The sequence below is a fragment of the Rana temporaria genome, chromosome 4 (genome assembly GCF_905171775.1).
Source record: "Rana temporaria chromosome 4, aRanTem1.1, whole genome shotgun sequence".
Classification (NCBI taxonomy): Eukaryota; Metazoa; Chordata; class Amphibia; order Anura; family Ranidae; genus Rana; species Rana temporaria.
In genome coordinates this window covers 219,954,783-219,964,320 of record NC_053492.1, presented here as the reverse complement: position 1 = coordinate 219,964,320, position 9,538 = coordinate 219,954,783, and the positions used below count along the sequence as shown (strand labels likewise).

The 9,538-nt window shown below is 38.1% G+C and overlaps 2 protein-coding genes across 3 annotated transcripts in view; both read left to right on the top strand.

The window, feature by feature from the left end:
* The first annotated feature begins 421 nt into the window (after window positions 1–421).
* The window catches only part of KHDRBS2 (KH RNA binding domain containing, signal transduction associated 2), a 346,045-nt gene continuing 336,928 nt past the window's right edge, over window positions 422–9,538 (top strand). For both annotated transcript variants that reach the window (XR_005748660.1, XM_040349894.1), the window contains exon 1: window positions 422–753. Coding sequence is in view for 1 of the 2 variants with exons in the window: in XM_040349894.1 (XP_040205828.1) it covers window positions 663–753 (91 nt within the window). In the remaining variant the exon portion in view is untranslated. The remainder of the gene's footprint in view (window positions 754–9,538) is intronic.
* LOC120937005 (ribosomal protein 63, mitochondrial-like) lies at window positions 7,796–8,267 on the top strand. The gene has a single exon (XM_040349895.1). The coding sequence runs from the start codon at window positions 7,896–7,898 to the stop codon at window positions 8,208–8,210; it is 315 nt and encodes a 104-aa protein (XP_040205829.1). The 5' UTR covers window positions 7,796–7,895; the 3' UTR covers window positions 8,211–8,267.

Below are 9,538 nucleotides of genomic sequence, written 5' to 3'. Positions count from 1 at the left end.
GAAGTCAGATGAAAGTTTTAGGGCTGGATAACACTTTTTGATAGATAAAAAGTGCATATATATATATATATATATATATATATATATATATATATATATATATATATATATATATATATATATAGAGCAGACCAAAATGAGGGACAAATGAGGAGGAAAGATGGACAGAGGGACATTGCTCTATATGAGGGACAGTCCCTCGAAATCAGGGACAGTTGGGAGCTATGCAGTTACTCCATGGGCTGATTACCATGTTGCTACAGATACGACATAGGTCAAATGTCTGTTTCATAATAATGCATAATCATTACCAAGGTGACTATGAAGCTTTTTTTTGCAATGAGATCTTGACTGATAGAACATTAAGTGCAGGCGGGGATCAGCAAGGACTGTACTCATCTAAAGGGATGCAGAGGATGCATTCTTTCATATAACACATTGGAAGGGGAGAGAAGACAGGAAAGTGTTAGAATTGCTCCTGAACATCGTGTGACATTGTGTGTACAATCTGGAGTATTGTTGGTCCAAGAGTCTCAGTGCTCTGGCACTGCTTGTCCTATTTCATACAAAGCACTAGGACTTCTCATATATCAAGGGCGTTGTAACCGGCTAAGCTGAGAGCTTTGCGGTTCAGCCTAACGCTGTCAGTTGTAAGCAGTGTTATGGAGCAGGAGAAATACTTGCCAGAGCTGATGGTTGAGAAAGATAGCCTGGATCCATCTTTTGTTCATGCAATGCGCCTTCTGGCTGAAGGTAAGAGGTCTACCTGTGGTGTCATCACTGCCTGCATATCTGCCTTAATGCAATGATACTGATAACTGTACAGATGAAAGTCTTCTGCTAGAGACTGAGGAATTGTATAGAGAGGTACAGCATTTCTAGAGAGCTAGGTCACCAGTCTGATATATAGAATGCAGGTAATTGAAGAGAACATGCCATCCGCATTATTAAAGACTGGCAAAGTTCTAAAAAAAATCACTTGGTCATTGTTTCACAAATTGAAGCAACCCACATTTAATCCTGTTGTATCAAAAACTCATCCATTCTTCTCTAGATAACCTGCAAATATTTTATTTTTTAAACTGTGTTTTGTGATTGTCCTTTGTTTTTACATACATCTCTCTAAGAGCATGAAATAGACTGTATATACCATTTTGCCTAGTTGTTTTTGACGTCTCCTTTTCAGGGACAGTCCAAGGTTTTGAAGCTTTGCTCTAATGAATTATCTTTGCAGGATTTAAGTCTAACAAAGTACCCATTAGGGCTTTGACTTGGATGCTGTATGGAATTGTTATTGTCTCCTCTTACTTTGCTGTAAATGATTAAGGGGCTTATAAGAGACAGTTGTACAATGGTAATATTGGGGACTGTTTCAGAATAAAGGAACAGTTATGCACAGTGTATTCATTGTGTGGCCAAGACCACAGGCACAAGCATGTCCCAGTTATTGCCTAGACATAGCATGTAAACATTCCTGTGGATCTGCTAACAGATCTCACCGCTGACACAGTTTTTTGGGGTCCAGTTAGTACACACTATTAGGTCCCCATGCAGGAAAAATGAGGATGCACTCCTTTGATGTGAATGCAGCGCCTGCAACAAATCTTAATGGCCCATTCACACCAGAGTGCCTAGGCACACTTTCTTGCTTGCATCTAAAGCATATGGAGAGGTCTGTAATATAATTGTTAGTATTACAGGCCAGACCTATGTGCTTTGATTATGTTCATCTTTAAAAAAAATCCTAAAGGCTGCCCAGGTAGGTATGTACCCTTGGGGATTTGGCGACTAGGTAATCTTCATTGCAGATGAATACTCTATTATGTTAATAACCCTTGTACAACTTGTTGATTGGAGCTATTTTGTATTTGCAAAGTTAAATGGGTTAAGTAATGACCCAAGCTGCAGAAAGAAAGTTCTAATTATCTAGTATCCAGATTTTGTTTAAATATTTTAGATGAGACCTTTAAAATAGTACATGAGGCAATGATTTTATTCTTCTACTTCAGACACAAAAGTTTCATTACTTTAGAGCAGGGGTCTTCAAACTCTCTAAAGAAAGGGCCAGTTTACTGTTGGTATGTTCTTATTTTTGTGCTTTGAGTATTATCTGGATCTGAAATTTTGTAATCCTCTATGACAAAACTCCAAGAGAAATGATGATGCACCAAGTGAAATAACCTACTTATAATGAATAATAATCAAAATTCACAATCCAAGGGTCAGTACAATGAATGAGGATTTCTGATTAATTGTGCTTCTCTTTATTGAATGTGTATGTTAGGCGATGTGCAAAGTAAAATGGCTTTATAAAGTGCATTTGTTCATAGCAATCATCAAAGGCTTATTTTGTTACATACTGTGTGTGGTTGCAGTACAATAAAATTTGGTTGGTTGCCTTGTGTTACTGTGTTTTACTTGTGCTTTGGACCTGTTTATTGAAAACGTATATTCAACTTAACTTTTATATAGCATATCCCACCAAAATTGTCTGTTCTTGCTAACTTATTTAATATATACTAATGTTCTGTTTGAAAGTCATTGTGAATGAAAAAGGAAAACACACCAAACATATATCAAAGAATAAGTAAACTTCATATACATTGATAACATGATAGATTTCCCTTGCATCTCATGCGTAAAAAAGGGTTCAAAAGGCGTCTACTATCTGATCATTGTATATGGCTTACCCGCATCTGTTTGTGTTTGTATCAAGGTGGAAATTTGATCATGTTTTTTATAATACCAGCAGGGGGAGCATGTGCTATCTGCAAACCATACACATGCACTTGTCACTTTAGGCAGAGCAGATGATTCTCTACACAAAACGTAAAGATGTAAACACTAGAAACATGAGGGGATCATGTTTTATAATACACATAAAACTATTTTCCAGTTCAGTATGACAACAGTCGTCTAAATATATGGCTAGTAAACATTTATACATAGTGCATGTTATACCCTGTTTTACAGACAACAATAGTGCATTTATTGTATTATGTTTCTTTTAAAATGAGACTGCAATTTTTATTTAAACATGGCTTTATATATACTGTTGAAAAATGCTGATTTATTGGCATATACTGTTAGAAACTGGCAATCCTTGTGAGTCACGAGTTCCAAAAAATTGCATTACGCTACTGTTGTCTTTTGCAGCTGCTGACTGCAGTCCATACAATATTATTAAGATATTTTGATTTTCATAGATTATTTCAAGGATGACAAATGAAAAGCATTGCTATGTATTTTCATCCCCCATATAAAACACAAAAACATACAGCCAAACTTTAATAGTACATATATATATATATATATATATATATATATATATATATATATATATATATATATATATATATATATATATATATATATATATATATATATATATATAAGTAAACCCTTCCAAATTCCTAGATTTTCTGGAAATATACTGATGATATATTCACTATAAACAGGATATACTTCAGGGCTGGCATTACAATTCAGAGCTGTAACTGAATAGATCAGTAATAGTTATGCTACAGGCCATCACACACTTTTTTTTAACCATTGAATTTTTTTATTACGTTTTTCAAAATAGCAGAAACAACAAAGGGAATGGATCTGAACCAAATAAGAGTTAGTAGTTAGATTCATAACAGTTAACCATATATTTTGTGATAGTTGTATCCATAACCAATAATTCCCATCATACAAAGCAGCGTAAGTTTTATCCATGAACAACTTTATATTACCTGTTTACCCCATTGGGGACAAGCAATCACACACTTTTAATGGTATCACTGGTCTGGTATCACAAGTACAGTATGACATTGCAAAGAGTATGTAAGTTGAGATACTAAAAATGTTGTAAGACATATAAGGGGTGGTTTATTATAGAAAGTAGAGGGTGTTCACTTCACAAAGTAAATGTTTAAATAGCAAAAAATTCAATTATAAAAGTGGGCACAAACAGCAGCACTCACTGACACCAGACTTCAATAATATCAGAAACTATATATATATATATATATATATATATATATATATATAACTTTTGTATTTTACAATTTGTGCAATCCTATAAAACAGGGATCTCCAAACTTTCTTCTCCAAGCTTTCTACACAAAGGGCCAGTTTATTGTCCTTCAGACTTTAGGGGGGCTGAACTGTGGCAAGCGGGAGTGTACATTTTCCTGGCATCAGTGGGAGTAAAAATTGCCACATTTGGTAAAAGGTGAAAGAATTGTGCCCCATCATTGGGAGGAATAGTACCCCATTTTTAGTGTCAATGGGAGAAATGGTGCCCAATTGTTGATGTTAGTTGGAAAAATTGTGTCTTGTATCAGTGGGAGAATAGTGCCCCAAGGGCCAGATAAAGGCAAGCAAAGGGCCACATCTGGCACTCGGGCCACAGTTTGCATACCACTGCTACAAAATATTAAATGACTTAAAAATGATATAAAAAGTCCTACACTATGCGGTTCCTCTTGTGCTTTCTCTGTGTGTGCCATTGAGCCATATTGCAAGCTATCATTGACATGTGAGATGAGTGAGAAATCCATCCATCAAGGATCTAAATGTTGTTCTTCGTGAAACGCTATTAGACCTCCTATGTAGTGAGGTCTAGGCTTCTGGTAACTGGCTTTGTGTGGAGGTATTGGAACACTTGATTTAGTTTTGCCAATGTTGGAGCACAGAAGCACATGAGTTATTGTGACACTGAAGACAAAACGTATTTTTCATTTGATGGGGCCTTTTTATGTCACTTTTAGGATTGCACAAATTGTTCATGTACATGGTTATATTTACTTTGGATTAATTAATTATTAGTTTTATTCATTAAAGAAACAGCACAAAACACTTTCTTTTTTAGATACAGTACATTTTTACTAAATGTAGTAAAAAAGGAGAACCATCTGCAGAGGAAGTCAGCAGTTATTTCCTATTAGAAAGTAAAAATATTCTGTGATTACAGTTTAATGGAAGCGCGGTGAAATAAATGTTTACTTTATACATGTAATTAAAACTTTACATTACAGATAAAATTATAGACCTGCAACCATGAAAAAATCTAATTGACCAAGAAACATTCTAGTTTTCATTTAAAGTATACTTTTTTGCTTAGTAAATAAAATCTTAGTACTGTTAAAATAAATTCACTTTATTTCGCTACTTTCTAAATTAGTTTACTTCTACTAGTGACTCCTAAGCACTCGGTGCCACTGTATTCCTTGGCGACATTTTGCTTTAGGCGCCAACTTCTTTCTGTACAGGATGCTGGCTAGCATAAGCTTAGGGTATTTTTGAAAGGTGATACTAAACAGAGAAGTGTTAATTGCCATAATTCATGTGTTTTTTTTTTTAATCCTCCAAGTATCTTATTTCTGCAGTACTGTTGTGTGGTCACATGATCTTCCCCTGTTCTTTGGCATCTGCAGAAAAAGATCATTGGGACTGTAAAGGATCTTCTATTATTCTGATGATGTATGCTCTCTACAGTGTGAGTCTGTGTCTGGCCAGCCCTAAAACTATTTAAGGAAAGCAATTCAAATAAAATTATAAATATCGAAAACCTGCTTTACAGCTCTCTATAAGTCGGCATTGAACATTAAGGGCCAGATTCACATACAATTGCGGCGGCGTAACGTATCGCATTTACGTTACACCGCCACAAGTTTTACGGGCAAGTGCTTGATTCACAAAGCACTTGCCTGTAAACTTGCGGCGGCGTAGTGTAAATCCGTCTGGCGCAAGCCCGCCTAATTCAAATGGGGCGTGTTCCATTTAAATTAGGCGCGTTCCCGCTTCCGAACGTACTGCGCATGCTCCGTTTTGAAATTTCCCGCTGTGCTTTGCGCGAAATGACGTTGCACCGACGTTATCTTTTGAACGGCGACGTGCGTTACGTCCTTTCCTATTCACGGACGACTTACGCAAAAAAAAAAAATATTTAAATTCGACGCGGGAACGACGGCCATACTTTAACATGGCAAGTCTAAATATAAGCCACGAAATAGCAGCCGTAACTTTACGCTGGGAAAAGCCGACTAACGACGACGTAGAAGAATGCGACAAACGCGCGTACCTTCGTGGATCGCTGTAAACAGCTAATTAGCATACCCAACGCGGAAAACAATGCAAACTCCACCCAGCGGGCGCCGAAGTATTACACCTACGATCCGAAGGCGTACGAAGCCGTACGCCTGTCGGATCAAAAGGCAGAAGCCGTCGTATCTTGGTTTGAGAATTCAAACTAAAGATACGACGCAGCAAATTTGAAAATAAGCCGGAGTATCAGTAGATACGCCGGCGTATTTCTACTATGAATCTGGCCCTAAGTGTGTATTTTTTGCGCATTAATGTTGTGTAGGCAGAGTCAAAGTATATTGACATTAGCTTTAATTTTGTTCAGATGGCATCTGCATCCAAGACTCTTTTTTTTACTTTACAGTTATTAGAAATTACAATAGATATACTAAATACTGATTTATATTAAAAATTAAGCTCTTTTATATGTTTCTTAGTGAATGTAATCAGTCAGCATACCCCACCCCCATATTCTTTAGCAATAGGAGGACATGGAGGAGGAGGTATGGAAGAGGAGGGAGGGAGGGGAGTGTAATTTACCACTGTATATATGCCCACATGGTTGACACTTGGAGGAAAACAGACAGAAGTTCTAACTGTTCTCCCATTGTCTGCAAAAAAATCTTGTCTAGAGACATACAATAATTTAGTCACGTATATTTATAACCTGAGGAGTAAGAAATAATCAGTAGCAAAGTTGGCTATCAGGAGTTTGTAGAACAATCACATAAAGCTTTTTAAATGTAAAGTTTTAATACTGAATAGCAATTTGTTTTACTTTGTTATCTATTCAGCAGGCATTGTAAATTATACATATAATCAAGATTGAAATTTTGAAAACAGGGGCTTCCACTTCTCTTAACCCACCCAACTTCAAGTTACCCTTTGGGTTCTCATCTATGTCCCATTATGGAGCATTCAGAAGGGATGCCTGATAGCCCTAATCAGTTTGAAATCAATATATAGGAATATAGGAAGTTTTCTCTTGGTTTGATGAACATAAATTGCAGAAAGTTCTTAAAGTGGAATATAATGGGCAGGAGGGGTTGTGGTATATGAACTGGAAATATATTTTTAAGATATTCCTTGTTTCAGCATTGACAACTATGTGCTCTTCCTTGAGTGAGTGAGTGAGTAACTTATATAGCGCTACAAATGCGAACAAAATCATCTCAAGGCACTTTTTCCATTCAGCGTCGTCCTGATCCTTCAGAAGAGGTGGGTCTTAAGTTTTTTCCTGAAGGCCCGGTGGTTTTCTTCCATGTGGATGTTTGTGGGTAGAGCGTTTCATAGCCGTGGTCCTTGGACTGCAAATCTTTGTTCTCCCTTTCGATTTGTAGCGGGACTTGGGGATGTTGAGGAGGTTTCGGTTAGTTGATCGGAGGATGAGATTGGGTGAGTAGTGTTTTATTTTCACGCATAAATATTGAGGAGCTTTTGCTTGTGTGCATTTGTGGGTGAGGAAGTGGGTCTTGCAAGTGAACCGATCCTTTACGGTTAGCCAATGAAGGGTCCTCAGGGATGGGGCGATGGATGCCACTCAACAGCCACCAGTTTCATCTTCTTGAAGGCCTCTCTTGCTGCTGGCATCTTCCTTATTTATAAAAAGGACATGCTGCAACTTCAATGCATTTTTCAATGAGGTTGTACCATCCTGGCACTAGGCACCACTTGTTGGCATCAGACAGATATAAGGAATATACATTGCACTGCACACTTGGTGTTAAAAAAAACAAGATTGACAGAGTGCGGCTGGCCCGGTGACCTGTCAGCATCAGGAGGTACTTTTCGTGTGAGCTGGAGGTCAGAGGAATAACTTGACCATGTTCCTGATGAATATCCTCCTGCGGAAAGGCATAGGTGGTCGCCAATGGATTGGCAAGTACAGACGGCCTCGGAAGGTCACATGGTGCATGAAGAACAATATGATAAGGAGGCTAGAAATAGAAGCAAAGACGAAGTATTGGATCAGCCGACCCTACATGACCAAGGATCAGGAGTTCCGGCATGCCGAAGAGAGGAGGCACAGACGGTTCGAGGAGGTGAAGGCCCAAAAACGGGCCAAATTCCCTCCTCACAAATACGTGGCCGACCATTTGGATCATCTGAATACTACCAAGATATGGACTATCCTGTAACTGAGTTGTTCTTTGCACTTTGCATTCTTGTGGATATTAATAAATGTATTACCTAAACCTGAAAAAAACAAACAAACAAGATTACTTGCAAAATGTAAAAACATTTTTTTTTTGGCAGGTAAGACATACACTGTACACATTCTCTACTACTAAAAAAATGATATGGAGAGTGCAAAATCAGGCTTACTTCTGCACAGAAAGCAATAAGCTTCCAGGTTTTATTGCCAAAGGTTAATTTAACAAGGTGAAGTTAGAAGCTGATTGTTTTCTATGCAGAAATAAGCCTGATTTTGCACTCTCCAGCTTTAGTAAATAAACCCCACAGTTTAGTTTCACTTATGCAAAAATTGAAATGTGTAATTTTAGACAGACCTAGTTATTTAAACACACCTATGTATTTTAAACCAACAGTATGCTATAAAAAAAAATACGTTTGAAAGAGAGGCATCTTGCATTATTTTCAATTATTGAAATCCCTAGCTTTGTTTTCGAAGTCTTCTTCCCCTGCAAGTCATGAGTATATATGTATACAGCAGAAGCTGCAATTCACAGCACTAGGTAGAAGTTAGAAATTCACCTGGCAGGTGGCATGTATCTTGAAATAAGTAAAAGCGTTATTTGGACTGCATATTAGCTCACTCTAAACCCAGACTCTATCCTAGAACCTGGGTTTCAGGAGTGTAGACCCTTACCTCACGGATCACAATGCATGGAAGACAACCCCAACCTTGCTACAACCATCTTCTCAGAGGGTGGAGTTGATAGCTGGTGTTGTGCTAGGACACCGTCATGGGAGTTTGGGTTCAGCTGCAAGCTACCCCCATTTCACCCAACAGACACTCATGGACGCATAGGTGAGTAGGTGCCTGTGGAACTGAAGAGGTGGCTGTGTAGAGCAAGTATTTGGTTGCATGGTTGCATACTGAAAGGAGACCTTATAAGGCAATAGCAGGACTAACTGGTACTAGATTTTAGCTGGGCTGTAGCAACCTGCAGCAGGACTGACTGGCAGCAGAGTGACTATAACAGGACTGATTGGTCATGACTGTATCAGGCAAGACTGGTAGCAGACTGTAGTGGACTAACTGGTAGTGACTGTAGTAGGCAGACTTGTATGTTAGATGGAGCTTGGGTACGCTGTCAGGTGATATCAGGATACAGTACTTGAGCAGGAACAGCATCTCTTGCTACAGTTTCAAAAGGTTTCCTGGTCAACTGACAGAGCTTTGACACTCCAGGTAATACTGGGACATGTCAGTATCTGCGGGTTGCAGAAGAGCCACCAGCATTTGAGAATGGAGGGTAAGTGACAGTGACACTGGGATTTA